Source organism: Macaca nemestrina, chromosome 3, assembly GCF_043159975.1.
Source record: "Macaca nemestrina isolate mMacNem1 chromosome 3, mMacNem.hap1, whole genome shotgun sequence".
Taxonomy (NCBI): domain Eukaryota; kingdom Metazoa; phylum Chordata; class Mammalia; order Primates; family Cercopithecidae; genus Macaca; species Macaca nemestrina.
In genome coordinates this window covers 114,777,713-114,803,015 of record NC_092127.1, presented here as the reverse complement: position 1 = coordinate 114,803,015, position 25,303 = coordinate 114,777,713, and the positions used below count along the sequence as shown (strand labels likewise).

Sequence of the window (25,303 nt, the reverse complement as noted above, 5' to 3'; positions counted from 1 at the left end):
AAAAGCAATAATACATATAGGAATAAACTCCAATATGTACGATTTTATTGTTCAAAATGAACAATAAAAGTTTACTGAAAGATATACACATAGAGAGATATTTCTGGAATAGAAAGACCCAACATAAAGCAATCACTTCTCACTTCACTAAACCACAAATTAATGCGATCAAAATTCCTATTCTGCTGGCTCCCCAGTTCTCCACCCCAAAAAAGAGGTGGGGAAAAGAAGGAAGTCAGGCAAGCTTGGCAAATTGATTCTAAAGTTCATCTGGAGAAATAAACATGTTAGCCCTGCCAAGAAATTGTTGAAAAAGAAGAATGAGGATGAACTTGCCCTATCAGATATCGATACACAGTATAAAGCAGAGCCTGGTAAACTCTGTGTGAAGGGCCAGATCGTAAGTATTTCCGGATTTCTGGCCCATACAGGCTCTGTTGCAACTACACTGCCATAGTAACTCAAAAGCAGCCATAAACAATACATAAATATGGCTGCTTTCCAATAAAGCTTTATTTATAAAAACCAGGTGGTAGGCTGGATTTGGCCCATGGGTCATTGTTTGCCAAGACCTGGTATAAAGGTACAGTAATTAAAATGTTATACTATGTGTGCAAGAAGAAAAATCAATGACAGAGAGCTGACAAACATATACGTATAAATATGCATATACAACATATAATTAAATGGCATTTCAAATTCAATGGAGAAGAGATAATAATTCAGTGAACAGAGGGGCAACTGGTTAGCATGTAGAACAAATTAAAATTAATTCCACTTCACCCAACAGTTACAGATGGAAGGGGAAGCTGTTCAAAGCAAAAGAAAACTTATTATGGGCTCAGGGCCTTGCACACTCTGCATCTACTAATCTCTCCAATCTCATCTTCTACCCATCTTCCCCTTGTTCATTCCACTCAGCCACAGTGAGCTTCCTACTGTTTCATTAACACTCCAAGAACACTCACACCACAGGGCCTTTGCACATGCTGTTCTCTTTACCTTGAGCCCTCTTCCCCCTAATAATAATATGGTTGCTCTCATACTTCATCAGGTTTCCATTTAAATATCACCTTTGATGGATATGTTAATTAGCCTGATTTGATCACTCCACAATTATGCACATATCAAAACATCACATTGTACTCCATAAATATATACAATTATTTGTCAATTAAGATAAAATTCTTAAAAATCACCTCCTCACATAACCTTGCCAGATCAACAGAGCCCCCTCTTCACTCTATCATCTTACCATGCTTTGCTTTTCTTTACAGCATTAATGCCATCTGACATTATATATTTGTCATCATCCTCTCCCATTAGAATGTAAGCTCCACAAGGGCCTGTGAATCCTGCTTGAGCGTTTAGATTTAATCTCCTAAGGATCTGTACTTCGAACAGGGGCACCAGAGACCATGCAAACGTAATGACAGGCATGGCACATTCCAGCAGCATCAATTCTAATCAACAATAATATGACAGTCTTACATGAGAACAAACATAATCCCCACATCAAGCTGTGCTCCCGGAACCCTGAGACAACTTAATTCACCAAACTCTGCACAAGAAAACATTGGAGGGAAGTCTGAGAAGCACTCCTGTGAGTCTTGGTGCCATGGAAGTGTTCTGATCAGGAGAGTTATTTAAAAAGATCACTCTAGGACAAGTGTGCAGCAAAGATGATGGGTGATCTGAATTTAGAGTGGCCATTTATGGAGATGACTAGAAGTGACTGAGGTGGGAAAGGATTAGGGCCCTTAGACAGTGGCTGTAAAAGTGGAGAGGAGAGATTCTGAGTACACTGGAGTTACAGAAAATAGACATTTAGCTCACACAAATTCAACTCTTCTCATTTGGTCAAAAAAAAAAAAAAAAAAAAAGGAAGAAGCAAGATGAAAAGAAATTTCAGTTGTCTCAGTAACTGCCCACCCCCCATCTACTTAATGAGCATGAGATGTGACACGTGAATAGTCACTCCATTGGTCTGTTTCCACATGCCAATCAGATTTTGTGCATCTCACAATACGGTATGAGTCGAGTATTTAAAATGATGTATTTTCATAAAACATGGTCCCTAAACTGAAGTTGAAGCCAAGGCCAGATGCTCAACTGGTGCTCAAATAAACAGCCAGCGATCTATTCCAATGCTGGAGGAAGGAATGGGCTGTGCTGGATTCTTCTGAGGCAGCTTCCAAAGGGGAATCTTCTGCAAGTGTTTCCAATGGTATTTTTAACACCAATGATCTTCACCTTATATAGGGACTTTAGAACCAACCTCTATATAAAATGTGATTGCAGTGTAAGGAAAAACTAACAGGACTGCACATGAGAGATGAGAGCGAGTGAGGCACTCAATGGTTCATGTTCTTTTGTCCATTCTCATTTTATTAGCTTGAGCAGAGTCAGAGAGCTAGCTATGGCCAAGCTGGGCAAAACTCCTATCTTCTAACTCCTAATCCAAGGCTACTTCTTCCATTCTAAATTATTTCCAATCAAAGCAAAAATATCAATCTCTCTTCACACTCTGTAATACGAAAAAAGCAGCAGCATTTCCTACCCAAAGCTGTCAATAAGCAAGCACATACTTAAAATAATTTAATATTAAAGAAAAAAATTTTAAACTGGCTGAATCTAAAACAATTCACCATTTTCCCCCCAGGGAAATAATAGTACAGAAAAGATTTAACACTAATGTTAAATTTCTATTTTTAAGCACAATTCACTCTTCTGGTCACTAAAGTGTCATCGAAGTGTTTTATTATTAAACTCCAGCTGAGCAATTCTCTCAGGTATAAAAGTTTTAAATGGTATTATGGTCTTAATAAATGCTTTTTGATGATGATGAAAATGACGAAATAAACCTGTAAAGGTGGCAGAAGGAAAGGGCAAAATAATGACCATGTTATTGCCAAAAAAGCAAAATATTACTGGACAAAATTAAAGGTTACCATCTAACCTCGGCACTCATCTAAATGTCTCTGGAACAGAACAAGAACACAACTGAGGTACAGGGATCTGCCTCTCTAACTGGAATTCACCAGATAATGCTTAAGGGTATTTCAAGCCATGGGTCACATGGCTCAGGCTCCTGAAAAGTCAATTTTATAACGTGATATGGGAAAAGAAAACAAAAATTGTTAAAGCCAAGGGTGCACTGTGGTTGGGAGCCACTGTTTAGATTTGCCTTGTTTCCTTCCTTCTAGAAATACATGCCCTCTTTTCCCATAGGTTTCACATAGACTAGGGATGAAAATGTCAACGATGTGGAGCAGACACCCATTCCAACCCACAAAGGATGCGTAACAACCACTTACTTGAATCACTGAGATGTTGTATTTGCTATTGCAGCATAAAAGAAAAAAAAAATTCTAGTCCTCACAAGGCTCTACGCGATCTGACCTAAGTCATCCCAATACATTATCCTTGCCTACTCCATTCTAGCCACACAATTCGTGAATATTCAAGTGAATTCCTACCTCAGGGCCTTTGCATTTACTGTGCCCCTCAGCCTCCATGACCCTTGATAGCTGTCCTCAACAGCTATCTTTCCTGAAATATTTATTTAAATGTCACCTCATCAGAGACATCTCATCTAATTTCTTTATGCAAAATAGTATCTCCATCTCCCAGTGGATTTAGATTTTTTTCATAGCACTTATCACCTTCCTGATATTAATAGCTTTGTTGAAATATAATTCACATAGCATGCAATTCACTCATTATAGTGTAAAATTCAATTGTTTCAGTATATTCGGAGTTGTGCAAACGTCACCACAATCTAATTATAAAATATTTTTTATTAGCAGTCATTCCTCATTTCTCCCTTCACCCCTCTTCAGCCCCTAGGCAACCACTAATCTACTTTCTGTCTCTCTAGATTTGCCTACTCTAGACATTTTATATTAGTAGAGTCATACAACAGGAAGTCTTCCATGATCCTAACATTATATTATATGTTTATTTATGTCTTTGTCACTCTTCCTCAAGCCCAAACTCCATGAGGATAGGGTCTTCCTTTTGCTTTATTCACTACTCTATCTCAATATATTTTGGAGTATCCCTTATCAGAAATGCTTGGGACCAGAGCATTTTGGATTTCAGATTTCTTCAGGTTTTGTTGTTTGTATTATACTTACCAGTTGAGCATTCCTAATCCAAAAATCTGAAAAGCTACAATGAATATTTCCCGTAAGTGTAATGTCAGCACTCAAAAGTTTCAGATTTTGGAGCATTTTGGGTTTCATATTTTCACATAAAGGGTATTCAACCTGTACCTACAACAGCGCAAACCTAGTACAAGGCAGGTACCAATAAATGGGGGAATAAATGCTTTAAAAATAGTTACTAAATTTAGCAACATGAAGGTTACTCCATGACCTCAGAGAAGACTGCAATGACAGAACTGAGACCAGAACAAAGTGGGCCGAGGATAGTATGAATGATGAAGAAATACAGACTATTTCAAGCAAAGACAACTTGTTCAGTAAGTTGGTTATAAAGGGGAGACTAGAAATGCATGTGGGTTTGAAGAAGTGCTGAGTTTGGGTTTTACCACGGCCAGATTTGAGCATGCTTAAAATGCTGCTATTAGTTTTGTTTAGTATCCTGGAGAGTTACAGTAGCCAGACTGTGAAGAGGCAGGTCAGATCACAAGTCAGTGAAGATCTAATACACACTCAAAGATCATAGTACATATATTTTCAAAAAGTACAAAATGCAATTTTAAGTAAAAAAGATCACATTAAAAATGAGTTACATCTCAAATAACCTGAAATATAAAATGTACCATAAAGTAAAATCTATGTCAAAACCATAAAAAAGTAGTGTTTTAAATGATTTACAATACCAATTTACAACTCTGTATATTAACTGATAGTCACTAGCTATATGACATGGCACAGGTCTCAGTTTCATTTGTAAAAACAAATACATTCACATTTGAGACTAAATTATTAAAATACAAAGATCTGAAATGTTTTCTATACTGTAAACCTAGGAAAAACCAAAACCTAGGTTTATGGGTCAGTTTCATACTACATGTCCTTCATGGCTACAAGCAAGAATTTCTTGTTCTACAAAATGGATCATCACAGTGCCTGCCTCATAAGGATATCATAAGGATTAAATGAGTTAATGCCGCACTGTGCTTCAAACAGTGCACGGCACAGGGGAAGCACTACCAAGTATTGGCTTTTATGTCATAGGCGAGCAGGAAGGGTCTGTGTAATCTGCCCAGTGCAGTGCCCATGGGGGAGCTGCTGCATCTTTTGAGCCCCATCCCCACAGCCCAAAATAAACTCAGCTTCCTAATTAAGCTATTAATGTTTAAATGAAACAATTGGCTACACAGTGGAATCACTTAAGAAGATTGAAAAACACCAAATACCAGGGTCCCAATCCAGATCAATTAAATAAAAATGGGAGTGGGGCACCACGTGCTTCTCAAGCAGCCCAGGTGATTCTAACATGTAACCAGAGAAGTAGTTTCTATCCCCGACTCTCAACTCAATCCCTGGCCTGCCAGTAGCCAATCCACTCCTGGAACAACCTCAGCACCGCTAGACAGGAATCTAACTCATTCACCATACCCTATCAGCACATGATGAAAAGGCCAAGGTCCAGGAAAAAGATTGCAGAGCTGAAAAGCAGGGTAAAAATCGAAAGAACTGAAAGTAGCAGGTGAGGAAGGTGTTAACTAACTTCATTCTCCTCATCAATAAATGCTATGTACAAGGCACAAAAGCCAAAAGCCAAGGGAGAAAACTGATAAGGGAGCGGGTCATTCAAAGTGACTCAGCATTTTCACTGAACACAGATCCAAAATTAAAGCCATCCAAGCATAATGCTGCTGGCTTTTTCTTCCTCTTGCAGGACTCAAAAAAGGGGCTGGGAGAAGGAACCATCCGCCCAAGGGAGGCAGCATCCATCCATCGCCCACCACACTGCCTGTGCCTACTGGTGCTATCCCAAGGGACTCAGTCACTTTAGGACACCCAGTCTGGCTGCACTCCCAATGTGACACGGTACAAAGGGCCCTAGCTTCATTCTCCTCACCCCACCTACCCACTGAAGGTGAGCACAAATAATCTGTGCTACTCACTGAAGAACACAGAATCACTGGATAGTTCAGAGTAAAAATCCTTTCATTTCACTAATGTTAAATGAGCCCAGATTTTGGTTAAAGAATGTCAATCAGCTCTGATAACAGAAAGCCCTGGGTTGGAGTCAGAGCTCCAACTGAGTCCTAACTCAGTGACCCTGTACATGCTTCCAAACTTCACTGTGCCCGTGTCCTCACCCATAAAGCCGAAATAACACAACCCTCTTTGCGAGGCTACTGTGAGGATTATTAAATGAGATGGTGCATGTCAAGCACTTAGCACAGTGCTGGTCCATATTATGTGCCAATCAAGGTTAATTGTTTTCATCCCTATTATTACTAGAACGTAGAAGACACTGAGACAGACTGAACCTAGAACTGCAAAAAGACAGGGCAGAAGAGATTACAAGGTGACGGTGTTTAAAACTACTAATTCACTAGCTATTGGACTTAAATGTACAACTATCCCGTTTCCTGTTTAATTAATAATTAAGAAGTGATCTGTGGTTTAATTTTGGGAATTGCATATGTAGGACAAGACATTAAACTTACCCTAACCTATAGGAAAAAAAAAGAGAAAAATAATTTCAAAAATGTTAAGCAAAAATGATATTAGTAGTTGTTTTCTAGTTTTGCTGCAATGTCATTGAGATGTCCTATATTTAAAAATAACAAGTCTATTTAAATAAAATCTAAGAAAACTAAAAATGACTATTTCATTAGAGTATGCAAATACTTTGCCACAATTCTTCAGTTTCCCACTTAAAATCAGTTTTTAAATGCCTACTTTCATTGTAAGCAAACCGGCAAAAATGAGAGGAGATGAAGAAGAATGGGAAAGAAGAGACTCAGAAATCCCAGATCCTGATCCTGCTGAGACTCATTCCAAGAAGAAAAGAACCAAGACATAATCACATCAACTGGCTCTGTCATCATCATTCATAGGCCAGTGACAAAAGGAAAAAAAAAAGAATTCCAATATACATGCAGTGAGTGTTCCAATCAGGGTTCAATGAAAAGCACAAACAAAATGTTAAGAATGATTTCAGTGGCAGTAGAGGGTTACCAAGACCACAGAGTCAGAATGCTTGGGTTAGAATCTCAATTCACCACTTATAAGCTGTGCGACCTTGAAGAGGTGAGTGATCCTTTCTACACCTCAGCTTCCTCATCTGTGAAATGGAGATAATAACAGTCCCTAACTTATTGAGGGCTGCTGGGAGGATTAAATGAGTTAATGGAGGCAAAGCAGATGAGGCAAATCCAAGATTATCACTGAATTTGTGTTAGTCCCTCCCCGTTCCCCTTTGCTCCTCTCCTCCCTCCCTGTGCCCCACCTCGGAGCTTTCTTCTCTCAGTTCCTTTCCACTCATACACTCTCTCCCTGGTGCCTCTTTTGAGTCCTTCCCACCGCCCACCACCCCACCCCTGCCACCAGCTCTTGCCTAGCCCTGCACCTCACCTTCCCCTCCACTCTAGCCTACCAAACACCCACCCTCTCCTGCTACAGTTCTCTGTCCCCACCATGTTGTCACTGGCCTTGGAAAGCTCCCACCTGACCCCATGTGCCACCTGCACATGCACACAGATCCTGTTCTTCACATAATAAAACGTCAAAAGCTACACAACTCACATGACAACTGCTAACCATTCCCCACATGTTCTCAAAGCCCCCCCTGGGTATCCATCTAACCTAGCAGGCATCACCAATCCATGCATCCATTCCTTCTCTGTCTCCACACTGAACTCACTGAAGGAAGCTCCTGAAGCCCCGGTCGGTCTCCCCAACGCAGTCCTGCCTGTGACAGCAGCACCTGGCAGCAAAAAAACCCTTGAATGTCTGCTGAATGGCTGAGTGAGGGAATGCCTCATTTGGTTCTGTTCTTTCTTATAACCTCTTTTCTTCTCAAGAGTTATTTTTTAAAGTCTACCTAGGAGACTATCATCACACAGTAATTATAAGCAACAAAAACATGTTATGTGTTTCATCTCATTTAGACTACTTATAATCTTGCCTCCTACTTTCTTCCCCCTGCCTGCCCCCACACCTTTACTCTTAAGCACCCCAGCCTCTACTGTTCCTCAAATACAGGCCTGCTCTCCACTCTGAGCTTCTGCATTTATGTTCTCTCTGCCTGGAATGGCCCCTCACCTCCATCAGGGCTTAGCTTAAAACCTCCTTAGTGAAGCCTTTCCTGGCTCCGATATTTAAAATTACAACACCCTCCACCCCACCCGACGCCCGCACACAGGGGTGCCTGCATGCACTCCTTCCCTGCTGTTTTTCTCTACAGAACCTATCACCATCTGACATACTACACAATTTACTTGTTATTATCTGCCCCCTCCCTTACACCAGAATGAAAACTTCATGAAAGATGAAGAGCAGGTACGTAGTAGGTACCCAATAAACACTTGTCGACTGAACAACTCCACAGCCTTCAACAGGTAATTTTTAGGTGTGAGGGCTCTGAAGCCCACACAGAGCAGCTGGGTAACTCTCCTCCAGTCCCTCAGCTAGGAGATGACAGAGCAAGGATTTGAATCCAGCCATTTTGGCTTTCCTGCCTCCCAACATGACCTAAATAACAATTAAAAGACATCATCCCATCCATGGAGAAAACCCGAGCCCTGCATGTCTACAGGCCACAGAGAAGCCAGAAAAGCCATCCACTGGAAAGCCGCTCACCAGAACAAGTCATCTAACTCAAGACACTTCCATGCGGCAAAGTATTATTTATCAGATTGATAATTTATACAGCACTGATAGTTTTCCTTTGGATTTCATAGTTCAGTAAAAATGAGAGATTTATCATGCCTTTATTATACTGTAATATCCTCAAGAACAGCAAAGTGACAATTCATCAACTAATATAGAGGAGGCCTAAGATGACTAAAAGCCAACAATTATGGTAGTGGGGCAGGGAGAGAAGCACTGACTACAAGGGGGCCCAAGGGAACTTTTGGGGTAATGAAATGTTCTATATCGTTAGTAAATTCACCAAACACTTAAAATGAGTACAATTTTATAATACATAAAATTATACCTAAATAACGTTGACTAAAAAGGTATTTGGTACATCAGATGTAATTTTTGGCTAAACAAAATAAACATTCCACTAAAACACACACACACACACGCACACATATTTCTGTAGCTAATATTCCCATAGAGCCAAAAAAAAAAAAAAAATGGCACGAGGAGTTACGTATTAGCTCCTAGGCATCCCAACTTTTGGGGGACAAAGAATTAGGAAAAAGCAGCAGTAGAGTGGCACATGATGAGACCCAGTGTGTGGTTCGGAGTCCTGCCTGACCACCAGCAAACACAGTTCCCACACCCACAGCTGGTATCGACTGTGTCCTCCTCCGGTCCTCTGGGTCACCTCTAACCAGAATGTACAGGCAGCCAGGATGAAAAAAATACATCACTGCTCTTCACAAGGGCTTCAACCACATATCTGACCAGCAACAGTGACAAGTCTGGATGCTGAAGTATCAGAATTCTTAGTGGAGGGCATCAGAAACTAATTCTAGCTAATTTAAACAAAAAAGGATTTATAAAAAAGGGGGAGTGCTATTACACAGTTTGCAGAATCTCCCCCTGGTCATAAGGGCACACAGCAGACTGCATCATGATTACAGCCACAACTAGACCTTGCCTCTAGAAGCAGCACGGCAGCCACCACTGTGCATCCCTCCAGAAAATGGTCACATGGGCTACTCTTCTTTCCTTGCCTCCAGCCTCAGGTTCACAGTCTCAGGTGAGTGTGTCTGAGAAGATCTGTCTGCTAGGGTAAGAATTCTTCAACTAGACGAAGAGTCAGGGTCCCACAAGACTGACCGTGTCCATTACAGATACAAATGGATTACTCCCCATCTCTGCAAATCTACTGATACAGGCCAGCAAAAAACTTCACAAGGAAAAAAAAATCCTCGAAGGCAGAACTAGAATAAATGATACCACAGGTAATGCTATTTGAAGAGGGCTGGGGTCTTTTTTATATCTAGTGTTTTATTCAGTACATTAGTTATAAGCGACAAGCCTATCTTCCTAGATTGAACATAACTCATTAACAGCATTTTCTGATTAAAAGCAATTCAAACCTAAAGTAGCAAATACTTTGCTACATCTAAAACTGTCATACAATGATTGTTAAAATACCTAATTCTATTTAAAATGTATTTCAGTGTTTTTCTTCTTAAAACACATTTTTAAATACATGTTCTGCTTAGAATACTTCTCAAGAAGTACTTTTCCTAATGTAAATTTCAAAAGAAAAAAAGCAAGCTATGAGAAGAATTAACACCAATTGAAGTTGACTAACTATAAAAACTTACCAGCATTTATGATTCATCAAAGAAAATTTTACTGTGTAAATCTGAACTTCAACTTACAGTCTAAATAAAGAAAGACTTTCAGCGATCTCACTATATTGTTAACTTAAGAAATAAATCCTTAGGACCAGAATATGGATATAAAATAAAAAGAAGGGAAAAGGACAAACACTCTAGGCCCCTTAACATCAGACCTGTTAATGCTGCCTTAACCTTCTGCAGGTAGGATGCTAACATGAGAGACCAGAAATGGATGTGTGCACATTCACAAACGCTCCTTCTGTTCCCTCAGCACATTACTAGCATTTTACTCTCTCCTTGAGAATTTCTCCATGCCACATTCTCTAAAACTGATACTTGCATATATTTGAAAAAGAAATATTAGTTTGCATACAACTGACTTTGTCTAAAAAATGCAAAGAATGAATAGGTGAAAGCTTGTGTTCCTTAAAGAAAAATCTAAAGATAATGAAAGACAACAGCAGCAGGAAGAATTACTTTTCCTAGATAATGCACAAGTTATTCAACAGTTGATCATTCAAGTTCAATTCAATACATATTTGGGGACCTATGCAAGGCATCATGCTAGATGCTAAAGTGGATACTAGGTAAGACATGGTCCCAGATCTCAAAAAGGTAATAATCTAATTGGGGAGGATAAATAAAAGTAAACAAGCAGCTATTGTTATGTAACACAAAACTGAGTAACAGAAGGAAGCACTGCTTCAGAGATTCCATGGAAGGAGAGAGTCTGCCAGAGAGGGAGCACAGCAAAGAAAAATTCTATAACAGCAGCACTGAGGGCAGCTGGAGCCGGGTACAGTGGTGTGCACCTACGGTCTCAGCAACTCAGAGACTGAGGTGGAAGGACCCCTGGAGCCCAGAGTTCGAGTCCAGTCCAAGACCCCACCTCTAAAAAAAAAAAAAAAAAAAAGGGAGAAAAATGTATTGCTGGTTATTGTAACACTGTAAGAAAGGCTGTCTCAGACATAAGGCCATGGCAATAGGTATGGGAAAGAGAGGCTGGGCATGGGAAGAGATGCATTCTCTCCTTGCCACTGACCAGGGAAGAAGAGGATAAGAAATGTCCAGGATTTCAGTGTGGGTTATTAAAATTACTGCAGTTTCATTTACCAAATGAATAAAATTTATTAGTTTTGTTCTCTTCTTTGTTTTGACTATTAAGAAGCTCAGTGCCAAATATTTCTAACACATGGCAAGTGTTTCTGTGTACCTTATAAGTCTATATATAAATTTTCCTTCTCTTGACAGGATTTTATCTATATTTAGCAAGTCACCCCTAATTCTTTTAGAATAAGGCAGAAATTAAATCAACATAAAGGTTGAGACCAAGCCAGAGACAGCTGGCCGAAGTAGCTGGTTCAGGGATATAACCTGCAAGCTGCCAACCCAGCGCATTCTTCTCACCCTTCTTCCACCCTATGAAAGGCCATATCTTACAAGAGATGCTGGAAAATGCCAGACATTCACTGCCTCAGCCTCCCTCACAGCTAGCAGTGGCATGAGATCAGTTCGATCCAATGACACTGAAATGAAACTCTCCAAAGTGAGTTTCTGCAAAAGACTTCTCCGTTAACAGGGAGTTATAAGGAAATATGCACCTTCCCTGCTTTCCAATCCAGGCATGATGTCTGGTGCTACAGCAACCATACAGCAAACATGAGGCAAATGAGCCTGAGGAATAAAAGCTAAAACACTTAGAAGAAGAAAAAGATGCAAAGAGCCTAGATCATTAATGACATTATTAAGCCACTGCACCAGCTTTAGAACCAACTACTTCTAGGTTTCTTGCTACGGAACGATAATAAGCCCTATTATTTAAGCCATTAATTTGAGCATTGTATTGGCAAAGGCATCCTAACTGATACAACAAGAGATCATCATGAGGTCAGTTTCTCACAGGTTGATCTTTATACTGCTGAGTTAGCAGGGTTATTAGATATTATTAGTTATAATTAGCAGATGATGATGACTGAGATAATAATGTAAACATGCAGCCAGGAAGAAGGTAGTAAGCCAAGAAGAGCTGCTGGGAGCAACTTAACATAAAAACAGAAAACGAGATAATGATAAAGTTTGAAAAAATATGATTAAGTGTCAGTAGGGGTACATAGAGGTTAAGAACAGAGGAAGAAGAGAGTAAATGAATAGAAGTCCACTAAGACAGAGAAAATGAGGCAGGCCTTCTTTTCCGGCAATGTGACAGACAAGATTACCTAAAAATTCTTCTTAATATACAACAGTAAAAAATTCTAGGTAACGTGTAAGAACCATCTGTTTAAATGAACAGCTAGGTTCACAAGAAAATAAAGGACCTCCCCAAGGGCCAAAAATCAAAAAGGAACCTAAAAACCAGAGCAGAAAGTGTACAGTGATACTGTGTAGGAGCCTAGGGCTTTGGGGAATGGATGGAGGTGGGCTGTATGTGTATAAAAAGCACCTGCTCTTTGGGATGTAACAGAACAAAAGAAAAAGAGAAAGCTATGACTAGCTTCATATTTTCTTTAAAAACACCATTTTGAAGACAATTATAGCTCTTGCATGTTTTTCAATCTCATCACTTTACCCTCTGCAAGAAAAAATTCCAGAGTTAAATGCATATTTTTGTACATATTTATATATTACCAAGAGTTTCCTGGATATTTCACCACACGATTACGTAAAATACGACAGATAGATATAAATGATCTCCACAAGAACACCACACACTGCCCAATTTTTCACTCATCATGAAAAGAACCATCAATCAAGTATCCAAGTTCAGTATATTTGTAATCACACCAAAAGGTTTACAAACTTTAGGACTTCTTGGTAATATTTTTATCATCAGAAAAATTACAATATTCTTCTAATGACCATGTTGCCAATAGTTTCATAATACCTTATATTTTACATACAAAAATCTATCATCTCTGCATTAAATCTTAGCCTTCTACATGACAGATTCTGGAGTGCCTTCCCTGTAAACAGTAAAGGGAACTGGTGAAGGATGTGATGTTTAGAGAGTCTACCTACAGAGAGGAAGGTTTCTAATATTAAGGAGAGAAGGAATTGCAGCCAGCAGCTAAAAACAAAGCAAGCAAACAAAAAAAAAGTCTTACGGTTCTCCACTTCTTACAGTTTTCTTCTATTCTCATTTGCTTTCCAAGCTTCTTCGAAAATTGAAGACATCACATATCACCTTTGCTCACCTTCATATTGCCACCCTAAATTCCATTAAGCCACCTCCATCATTCATTTCAAGTGGATTATTTTTTCAAACACCCCAAGAAATACCAACACACAGTCTACATTATCTTTACGAGGGTTACATGTACCTCCACTGTGTTCTCATATTTATGTAAGGCAATGTTTGAACCCAGTGCTTACATACACTGGATGCCATAATACACCATTCTAAAGGTTGCTTTACATTGTATTGCTTCTTGAATGTTTTCCCACAACCTGTGCGCATGATGGTTCAAGACCAAGCATTTATTCCACGAGTGAGGCCAACAAAATGCAGGGGGAAATTCACTTGGGGATCAAGAACCCAAGCCTGAGAGGGCTGCGCCTGGCTTGAGCTCTCCCTCTCGCAAGGGAGAAGGGCTGGGGAGCCGCTCCGTCTCTGGGAACTCAACCGCCTCCCGAGAGCGCGCAGGGGCTGGCCAGGTAATAAAGCACAAGTTCGCCGAGCAGGGAGGCTCCGAGGGCGCGCTGCAGGCCGGGACTCGTTTCCACAGTTACCCACGTGCACCCAACCCAACCGTGGTCCGGCGCGGCCGCGACTACAAGTCCCAGAATTCCGCGGAACCGCATTTCCCCTTCACACCCGTTGACTGGAGACAAACCCTAAAGGAAACCCCTCAAGCGCCCTCCCAGCACGCCTGGGAGAAGTCGCGCCCCCAGGGCGTGGCGCGCGGCCTAGGGCCCAGCCATCCCTCCAGGGAAGCGGGTTCCATGGTACCAACCCCCACACCTAATAGCCAGAAATTAGACAACTGCGTCACAGACTACCAAACCCACGGACTGCCAGGGACCCAGACATCTCCCCCGCGCCAAGCCCCGGACCTGGCCTTCAGGGCCCGACCCCTCCGGCTCCTGCGGCGGAAAACCCGCAGCCCGCACCCCTGCTCCGCCTCCTAGTCTCGCAGCCGGAGCCCGCGCCAGCGCCGACCTCGCTTCCCGCCGCCCCGGGGGAACCGCGGCCAGTTCCAACCTTGGGGCACTTACCTCGTCCCCTCCACCTCAGCACCGCCCCCTCCTCTCTCCGCACCCAGAAGCTTGGAATCCCCCCTCAAGGGACCCTGCCTCGACGGGGAGAGGAAGCACCTCCCCTAAGCACAGTCTGACACCCCCTTAGCCCGGCTCCGGACCGAATCTGGACATGACAATCCTCCTGGCCAACTCCGCCCCACCTCCTCTTCCTCCCCGACTAGCTCCTCACCCCCACTTTATTTCTCTACCCCTGCCCCCACTCTGCCACCCTAAATCCTCCCCACCTTTTTCTCCTCTTCCTCCCAATCGCCCTACCGTTGTACACTTGCCCCATCCCATTACCTCAATATCTTCCCCTACCACCACTCTCCGCTACCCACCGCCCTTCCAACGCCCCTCCCGCCTCGCCGGACTCCCCAACTACCATTACACCCCAGTCCCTCCCACCACCTCGCTCTCCCGTTACATCAGCCCTCATCCCCTCGCCCGCCCTCCAGCCCCGCTCTGTGGCTGCCCCCATTCCCCCAACCCATTGTTCCCCCCACCCCCGCCAACCAGCCCTTCTTCCAATTGTCCCCGCCCCCGCGCCCCCCTCTCACTCACCCGCCTTTCTCACGGAGCCGCCCGCACCGCTCAGGCCTTTGGAAATCCTTTGGAATCCCCGCTCGCTCGCTCCCTCCCTCTCCTCGCCGGTGCCACCCTCCCGGCCCTGCCCGCTAGAGCCCAACGCCGCCTCCACCTCCATTCACCCCGGACACTCGGGTCTCGGCCCTTCATCGCAAGTCCAGCCCTCCCTTCCCCCAACACTGAAACAGAGCCAGTCCCCCTCAACCTCCGCCCTCCCCGCAGGCCGGCCCCTTCCCCCTACGCCCGCCCCCGCCCCGCGCCGCCCGCCCGCCCGCAGCGTCACCGCCCGCCCCGGCCCCGGGAGGGGAAGGGGTGGCTCCCGGGCAAGGGCTCCCGGCGCGTTTCGGGACCGGAGGCATGGGGCGGGGACTGCGGGAGCCGAGTGGCTAGTTCTGGTAGCCGCCCGGCCCCGGCCCGCTGGCTGGCTCTCAGCTACTCACTGACAGCGGCGGCATCCGAGTGCATTTTCAGGCAGCTCACACCCCGCTCGCCGCCCAGGATTCCGCGCTCGCCTCGCGGTCCCCCGACCAGCTCACTGCACCTCGGCTCGGAGCTGACGACCCGCCGCCAGGCACTCCCAGCCCGCCCATCTCGCCTTCTCCATTGGCTAAACCGCGGCTGAGGGGCCGCCCCGCCGCGTCTCTCATATGACAAAAGGAGTGCGGGTAGCGCTGGTCTGGAGCTGGCAGCGAGGCCCCGCCCCCCACGGGCCAATACGATTGGTCCTGGGGCCTTGTCTTCGTAACGCCCCAGGCGGAGGCCACGCTCCGGAGCAGCGGGTTGGGCCCGGCTGCTGTCAGTCACCCCCAGGGGTCCGAGAGCGCGTGTAGGGGCGATGCTGGAAAATTGGTCCACCTTGACCCTGAAACCCCGCCCAGTGGCGGGCGTGATTGGTGGAGCTGCAGACCCACCAAGAAAGATGGGTCGGCGTCTGAAACAAAGCTCGCGAAGTGTTTCCCAAAGAATCGAGCAGGGCAGCGCAGTTGGGGCGGCTCGTACCCGCTGCTGGAAGTAGGGAAGTGCGTCCGTCCCTAGCGCCCGGCGCGACGCGGCCGGGTCTCCCGCCACTTGTCCCACGCCTCCGGGCGGCTCCTTGCAGGAGCCCACTTCGCTCCGAACTTGAACTGGGACTTCCCTTGCCCGCTGTTTCCTACTGCAGGAAACTGGATTAAGAATTGCCGCGTCTTCATTTCCAGCAAACCCTCTAGTGAGCAGCAAATTTCCATTTCTCCTACGAAGATCCATCCCCTCCCCACTTTCGAAATCCACTTCTTTTCCAGAGTCCGCACACTTGTTTCCCAGAGTTCGCACACTTCTTTCCTCTCGTCACAAACGTCTGTTAAAGAGGCTTCGAATGCCACGAGCGTTGTCCGTCACACATATCTGTATGCCCCAGACATCAGACAGAAATACAGGGCCGCGCTCTAAGCTGCGGACTCAGCCTGACACATGGACGAGTCCAGGGGGCAGGCCACCAGCCCGCGAAAGACCCCCCGCGGCATCTAAGAAAACCTGTCACTCACGCGGAGAGGCCGTCCAGAAATTGAAACTGGCTGTTATTTGGCACAGAGAGACGTTAATTTTGGTGAATTCTTCTGACCCTAAGTCAAGAATTTGCACCATTTCCATGAGATCTGCCCTGGTTTTTCAATACTTGAAACTAACTTAACACGCTGCGTTATGGCAACAGAATAATATTTCGAGATATTAACGGAGGATTCCCCCCACCCCAACCCACCCCTACCCTACCCTGCCTCCATCCCCATCCCCACCACCAACTCCAACAACAACATACCTACAAGGCATCCCCATATCCCAAGGCCCTGCCCCATCTGGGAGCCTCAAAGAGTGGTGACACCACAAATCACAGGTAACAGAACGCATGGTCTTTTTGGTTTTAGATTTCTACAGCCAAGGCTTTTGGGTTTCGAGGCTCTGAAATGTAGATTTTAAATCAGGACACAGATGTTATGCTATTTGGAAGGGGCTCAGACAAACCAGTTTCTGTGTCCCACAGCACTCCCATGCTAAAACGCTCCCTCCATCTTAATCTCTAATTTCTCTTTAATAAATTACATCCTTATAATTTTATTTATATCATATTTTTATCATTCAAACATTTATGAATCACTTTATGGAATCTCAGAACTGTACCTGAAGTTATTTATTATTTACTTCAGGTTCCTTCTCAAGACAAGAATCTCTCATAGAACATCCTTATTGATCACCTTTATCACGACAGTGCCTCAGCGGGGCCCCACAGTGATGGATAGGTACCTCTGAACTCTTGAGATAGCAGATTGCTCGCTGGGCAGATCTAGCAGTAAGAATGTCCGCCCTTACTCTGAGCAGGGACGCTGCTTCTGCATTCTTTCTTCTATTTATGTTTCAGCTTAATCTACATCTAGGAAATAGTAAATTATATGTCTTCTTATACAAGTTTCAAATCTTTTGTATGTGTAATATTTATGGGTTTTTTTTTTTTTACCGTTTACATTGTACTTCAAAGGCTGAGACACATGTTATTTTGCACAGAAAAGGGCTTCCTTCGTGACACCTCTAAATTACAATAAGCCCACAATTGATTATAGCTAGCCATTTGCTGTATTAATTTATTTGCAGCATACTTTATAATAATGTGTATAAGAGTTAAGCTAGATGAAGGATGGGTTGGCTGCTTTGCCCCAGCTCCCAACACTGGCCTGGCATGTACATGGTGTCCATAAAAATTTATGGAATGTACAACCTGTTATTTCTCAACATTGCTTTCAGTTGAGTCAGTATGATTATTTTCAAGTAAAAAACAGACTTAGAGGTAATTTACCCAGATCTTTATAATGAGTCAGCTACAGCCTAACGATTAACAGGCAAAGCTCATTTCTAGTCGTCTGAGCCTCACTGCCCCCACGTTTTATGAAGTATAGTAAAATGACTACATAATGCTCTGCAAATATTAGCTGGTCATTTAAATAATCCATAACATATAAACCTTTGAGATCAGGAAACTTGTTATAGTTATTTTTTTATTTACCTAGCACCTAGTACAATGCTTTCAAATATTGTAGTAGGCACTGGTTAACCATACCCCTTAAAATGAATGTTTACTATACATGAAATTTTAGATCTGGAAAAGAACCTTGGTGATTATCAAATCCAATGTCCTCGTTTTAAAAATATGAGACTTGAGGTCCAAAGGAGTTAAATGTCTAATCTGAGTCATTCGGCTAGTTGATAACAAAACAGTGCTTAAATTCAGGTTTCCCAACTCTTAGTCTGGGTCTATCCTCTGTACCACACTGTCTAATATCAAAGCTTCAAATTCCAAAGATAGGTAAACTACTCTCCCTCCCCATCTGAAAGTTACTATGCCAATCTAATACAAGTCTGCTTCATGGTGGAAATGTTGCCTTCTTTTTTATGAATTTCATTCAGGATTTTTCAGTATATAATTCAATACTTTACTTTTTTTTTCTCATTGGTAGTATCCCCAAAGAACATGATCCCCATGGAGAGGTTTACTGAGATAATAATGTTATACTTCTGTACATTTATATTTGAATCCCTGGAGAAAAAAATTAATAATTGAATATCTTGGGACTGTGATGGGTAGAGATATTTGGAGATGCAGTCTTTATGCCGTTTCATTTCACCCAGTTAGTGCCTTAGGGTAATATTGAAGCAAGTTACTTCATGTTAATGATACCTAATTTAATTGGAATTTTTCTACTTTATTAGTTGTACAATATTAATTTTAATCAGATATATTTTGAAATGCCCTAAGCCTAGATTAGAATGTGATATGGAGAAGTCTAGTAAGAGAAAAAAAAAAAACAGCAGAGCTCTTCTATCAAACGTTAAGCTTTCCCCTAAATTCTGCTAAGCCCACTGTAGCATGCTTTTCCTGCGTGTGTTGGGATTGGGAGTAGAAGGAAAAATAGCATAGTCCTCAAGACTGAAATTAAGTTGGGGCTGCACAGACAGATAAATGTGTCCCTGGTAAGATTTAAAAAGAATAAGAAAGAACACAGTACAGGGAGGAATTAATTTGGCCTTAGATTACAGTGAGAGAGTTGGCGGAACTCCTTTAGTAATAAAAAGTCGGGCTAGGTGGGTTTCTAGGATTTGGAAATGAAAATAAATCCCCTCAAAAAGGAGAATTTATCCATAAAGGGCAGGATAGTTTTCTTTCTCCAAATATGACCAACTGAATTTGCTGTCCCAAGTGACAACAGATTCTTTCTTAATGCTTCCTATGTGACAGGCACTACTCTGATAGTACTGTACTGGTAAACCAATCTACTTAATCTCACAACAACCCAGTGGAGTACTAATAACTAATAGTATCCCCAATCTACAGGTAAGTTAACTGAAGCTTCAAGAGCTTTGATAACTTGCTACCCAGCTAATAAGTGAACGTGCCCCTAAGTAGCCAGACTCCCTGTTTTTAATATTCCTGTGCTGTGCATTTCTTGCTTGCTTGCTTGCTTTCTTGCTTTCTTTCTTGTTGGTTTTCTTTCTTTCCTTCCTTCTTTCCTTCCTTTTTTCCTTCCTTCCTTCTTTCTCTCCTTCCCTCCTTCCCTCACTCCCTTCCTTCCTTCCTTCCTTCTCTCCTTCCTTCCCTCCTTCCTTCTTTCCTTCCTTCCTTCCTTCTTTCCTTCTCTCCTTCCTTCCTTCCTTTTCTCTCTCTCTCTCTCTCTCTTTCGAGATGGAGTCTCACTCTGTCACCCAGGCTGGAGTGCAGTGGTGGGATCTCCATTCACTGCAGCCTCTGCCTCCTGGGTTCAAGTGATTCTCCTGCCTCAGCCTCCCAAGTAGCTGGGATTACAGGTACATGCCACCACACCCGACTATTTTTGTGTTTCCAGTAGAGACGGGGTTTTGCCATGTTGGCCAGACTGGTCTCGACCTCCTGACCTCAGGTGATCTGCCTGCCTCAGCTCCCAAAGTGCTGAGATTACAGGCATGAGCCACCACGTCTGGCCAGTTCCTTCTCTTTTTAATCAGGTTAATATATGCCCCTATACACCTCAGAGATTATTTATAAGAATACAATAATATGGATGTTAACATGCTCTCAAAAGATAGTGAAACCAGGCTGGGCATGGTGGCTCATGCCTGAAATCCCAGCACTTTAGGAGGCCGAGGTGGGCAGATCGCTTGCACCCAAGAGTTTGATACCAACCTGGGCCAACACAGGGAGACCCTATCTCTACAAAAAAATGCAAATTTATCTGGGTGTGGTGGCAGCTGCCTGTAATCCTAGCCACTCAGGCAGCTGAGGTGGGAGGATCCCTTGAGCCCTACGGGTGGAGGCTGCAGTGAGCTGAGATCACACCACTGCACTCCAGCCTGGGTGACAGAATGAGACCCTGCCTCAAATAGATAAATAATAAATAAATAAATAAATAAATGAATAAATAAATAAAGTGAAACTAGGCCTCTTTCTAGGGATGAACATCAAGCCACTCAGACTCCTTTTATAGATGTATATAATGAAAACTATGGGTCAGAAGGATTACTTCCAGGTTACTAAATTCTTACCTATTTTACCCTTTGGCCTTATTCCCACAGCAAATGAGATTATTTATTCAGCGTGTTTAATGAAGCTCTGCTGAATGTTATAAATTCTCAACTTTGACATATCACTGAAAACCCAGGCTGGAGTGCAGTGGCATGATCTCGGCTCACTGTAATCTCCATCTCCTGGGTTCAAGTGATTCTCGTGGCTCATCCTGTAGCTGGGACTACATGCGTGTGCCACCATGCCCGGCTAATTTTATATTTTTAGTAGAGACAGGGTTTCACCATGTATGTCAGGCTGGTCTCTAACTCCTGACTTCGAGTGATCTGCCTGCCTTAAGCCTCTCAAAGTGCTAGGATTGCAGGTATGAGCAATAGCACCTAGCCTTATACTTTTAAATTTTCTAAAAAATTCTGATTTCTTTCTTTAGAAAGAAGCCATCTTAGAAATCTCTCAGAAAAGCTAAGAATTTTCCAATTATACTTAGATGTGACATCTGTGTTTCAATTTTAATTTCATTTAGCAATTTTTTTTTTGCCTCTCCTGGATATGGAGAAAATATCCTTTATTTGTAAATTATTTCTAACTTCTAAGATTTCTAAACACATCACTATCAGGGTAGCATTAGTAAGTCTTTTTGCTAACATTTTATTCCAGTACAGCCATAGAATTCTTAAACTGACTTTTTTTCCTTTTTACTCAGGACCTTTTATTTTATGGAAATCACACCTGTCTAGGGAATTAACAAAGTATTTGAATAAAAATATATTCATTTATTACCACATGTTCTTCTCTGAATTGAGTATTTTCACCTTATTCTGCATTGAGCTAATCAAGTCCTAATGATGCTGCATTAAATTTGATCTCAGAAGGTGCAATTTTCCAATTGAGTCTAAACAATGCATGACCTTTATGGTGTTTTCCATAAATATAGCATTGCTTCAGTTACTCCAGTTAGCAGGGGCTGGACGAAAGAATAATCATTTTATTTGGATAATGGCATCTGTGTTTGGTCGGGCTCTTCATTTCTCCTTGCCTTCTCTAGCCTGCTACCATGAATACAGTGTCTTTCTAAGATCCCTCTCAGGGCAGTACAGGAGACCCCATCCATCTCTGGTTGTTGGTGCCTGCATGGCAGCTGAGCATCTCATTATGGCAAAGTGAAGCATTCTGGGAAGTGGATGGGGAAGGCAGACAGCAATAGGAAATGGGGTAGGGAAGGGAGGATGGGAGCTGTGGAAAATATGTGCTCACTTCCTTGGTGATGATAATGTGTTATGGAAGTAAGAACTTCCTGTCCTAGGGGGGAAGAACATGCAGTACATCAAAAACCCATGAGTAAGCAGATTCCAGACCCTACAACCAAGTTACAGCCACCTCAGCCACCCCATTCTGCCCAACACTCAGATCTGAACCCCAACTGAATCTACCACAGGAGCTATGCTGGTGGGAGAAATGCAATGAATCAAAGCATTGAAGAAAAATCTGTGGTTCCAAAATTGAAAAAGAAATAAATTTGGAGACACACACATATGTTCATTTGCAGGCATGCACACAAACACATGCAAATCACTAGCTTACTCCACTGAAAAATATTTATTTCCAACTAACCCGAATGCTTACATTTTACTTTGTTATACTGCCTCAGCCAAGACAGGTTAAAGCAAATGGCCCTTAACATTTTAGGGGTCACAGACCCCTTTTAATAATCATTCACAATGATGATTATCAGAGGCCTGCAACCCTCTCATGCCTACCCCACCGGCTCCTGAGTTAAGAATTCCTAGATTAAACATTTGAGTTAACAAGTATTTCATTTTCAAAAGCCAGGGGCTTTGGGGAACAATCCATGGCTATCAGTAATTTTGTTAGTGAGAGATTAGTTCCACTTTGTTAGCTTTCCTTCCGAGTCTGGTTGACATCCGAGCCTGCACTCAAATGATGGGAATTCTGTTAGGGGGCTGGTGGGTGAAGTGAACAGTTTCAGGCTGTAGAGCAGTGGGAGGAGGAAGGCTTGGCTTTGGGGGCCAGCATTTTAAGGCAGTGGGAAGGTACTGGACATGAAGCAAGAGAGGAGAAGAGCTCTTGGAGACCAAATGCCAAGAATAGATTTCATCTCTTTCCAAATTTTACCCACTTCCAGTTCGAAACAGGGGTCTAGTCAAAACTGCTTCTTGTGCAGCCACCCACACCCGGACTTGGGTACCCCCACCCACGGTCTCCCTTTGCCATCTCTCTCATCTCATCATGGCATCCCCTCACCCTCAACCTGAGACCTCAAGCAGCTCCTCAAGCCCCAGAAATGCCCCAGACCTCCCAGCTGCCCTGTCCCCATCCCACAGGCTAATCTTAGCCTACAAGTCCAGCCTTGGGCCCCCACAACAACTTATCTCTTATTCTTTACTCTTCCATCTCACAAGCACTTTTTCTGACTTCAAAGCACCATCACCACAACCTCAGTGGTTCCTGAACCTCCATTCACATTTTATAACTTTAGCTTTGAGAAACATTTCAAATCCACAGATAACAGATTGGGGAATAGAAATATTGGCAAACATTTTATGTACCACTCACTTTGTACCAGGGTACTGTTTCAAGTACTTATGTTAAGTCATTAATCCTCCCAACAATCCCAAGAGGTAGATATTTTTGTAAAACTCACTTTATAGGTGAAAACACTGAAGCACAGAGAGGTAAAGTAACTTTCTCAAAGACACACAGCTAGTAAGTGGTGGAAGTCAGAGAATGAAATCCTAGCAGACCAGCTTCAGATCGGTATTTTTACTCACTGTGCTATGTTGCCTCTTTGATAACATTTTACAGAAGGCTGCTTGGCCACCCGCTACCCGCATCCCCAACACAGACTCCAAATTCTTTAATGTGAAAGCTGTGCTTGTTTTTCTAGCATCAGTAGATACCTAGCATAGTCTTTGGAGTCCACGGCAAATCTCCTATGTTCTCTCTGCCCCCCATTAGGGGCAACATGAAACACAGTTTCCCCAGTATCAGGGTATGGGCCTTTATTCTCTTCCTTGATAAGCAGATTAGAGGATCTGGAAACAGGACCACAAGTTGGTATATGTAAAAGTAGGTCCCTAAGTAGAAGAGTGTAGTTGCAGGCAACGCGACTTTAAAGGATTGCCATTGTGCGTGGATCAGAAGTGCGTCGTTTGCTCCCATTCTCCCACATCCTCTTTGGGAGCCTCTGCTTCCCTTTCCAGATTCCTGTACCAGGTGCCCAGGGCCTCTGACCATGGCTCCTGGTGGGTGGCCCTCCTGGACAGACTGCTCCCATTTTCGGGACAAGGCCCATTCTCAGCAAGTAAAGGCAAACCTCACTCTTTGTTCCCTAATCTTATGAATAGGCTGAAGATTAAAAAGAGCTTGAGCAACATCCTTGAAGAAAGCCACAGAGAAGAAGCCTGAAGACTCAGAAGGAGAATAGACGAGTGCCAAAATTATTCTATTTTAATGATCTAGGGAAGGGTATAGGGCCAGTTGGGTGTGTAAGAGCCTCATGTCCTTTTAGCATCATGAAATGGAGATGCTTCTTTCTTCCCTGACTCCCTGAAGCGCTCTCAGTTTGTGCTACTGGAGCACAAACTACCACCCTCCAAAACCCCCAGCACACATACAAAGTATAGACCCCAACGGAAACAGCCTAATTCAGATACCCTAGAGACGTTTGCATTTAGGACCTATTTTGATTAACTTGCCCTTATCAAAACTTGCTTTTCCAGTGTCTCATTCCCTCAGATCCTTGTGGATGATTGGCTTGCTGTTCTTGGTTAGGGGAAAAATATAGACAAGTTAAGGTATTATCCCGTACAAACAGATTTACAGCAAAGAAAGAAAAAAGAAAAAGAAAACAAGAGAGAGAGAGAGAGAGTGAGTGAGAGGGAGAGAGAGAGAGACTTCTAACAAACAAATGGCTTAACACCAAAACCTAATATACTTCCCCAAGCCAGGCTCCCACTCTCAAAATCTCCCCTCCTTCCGCTCTCGGTATACAAATCCTCCTACACCTTGATGCCACAGCTTAAAGCTCACCTCCATTAAGCCTTCCTTCACTGAGGCTCCCCACAGTCATGTCTTTTTCCACTTACTGCCTCCAGCACTAGAACAGAATTTTGCTGGAGAACCAGAACTGGAACAAAAGGGAATGGAATCTTGGGGCTAGATAATCTCAGAGGTCAGCTCAGCACATTCTCTCCTTTCACAGGTGAGGAAAGGAAGACACAGAAGTGGCCAGCCTGTGGACATAAGTGGGCTCTTTGGGGGACATCTGGAGTTGTTTCTGTTTAGCCCTCCCATCTTTGGCTGAGAAGGACTCCTTTGTCTATTGGGAAACTGTTTACTCCACCATTTATGCAACTAAGTTTTATTAGGGGTTGCCAGTCAGGGAGACTCCCACTCCCAGAGAGCATGTGATCTCAGCTGGACCAATAAATATCCTTTCCTGGAATTCTAAAAATTAGAATTAAGGAGAAGCAGCC

At 43.2% G+C, this 25,303-nt stretch overlaps 1 protein-coding gene across 10 annotated transcripts in view; it reads right to left on the bottom strand.

Annotated features, from left to right (window-relative positions):
• LOC105499583 (defective in cullin neddylation 1 domain containing 4) overlaps positions 1-24,941 on the bottom strand; it is an 82,516-nt gene extending 57,575 nt beyond the window's left edge. For 2 of the 10 annotated variants that reach the window (XR_011621173.1, XM_071093338.1), the window contains exon 1: positions 15,727-15,903. Coding sequence is in view for 5 of the 10 variants with exons in the window: in XM_071093338.1 (XP_070949439.1) it covers positions 15,727-15,751 (25 nt within the window). In the remaining 5 variants the exon portion in view is untranslated. Of the gene's footprint in view, positions 1-13,563; positions 14,195-14,674; positions 14,694-15,262; positions 15,420-15,726; positions 15,904-17,563; positions 17,685-24,857 lie in introns of those variants that run through there. The other 8 variants (XR_011621172.1, XM_011772216.2, XM_011772214.2 and 5 more) reach the window with 7 other exon arrangements.
• Between the last annotated feature and the right edge of the window lie 362 nt (positions 24,942-25,303).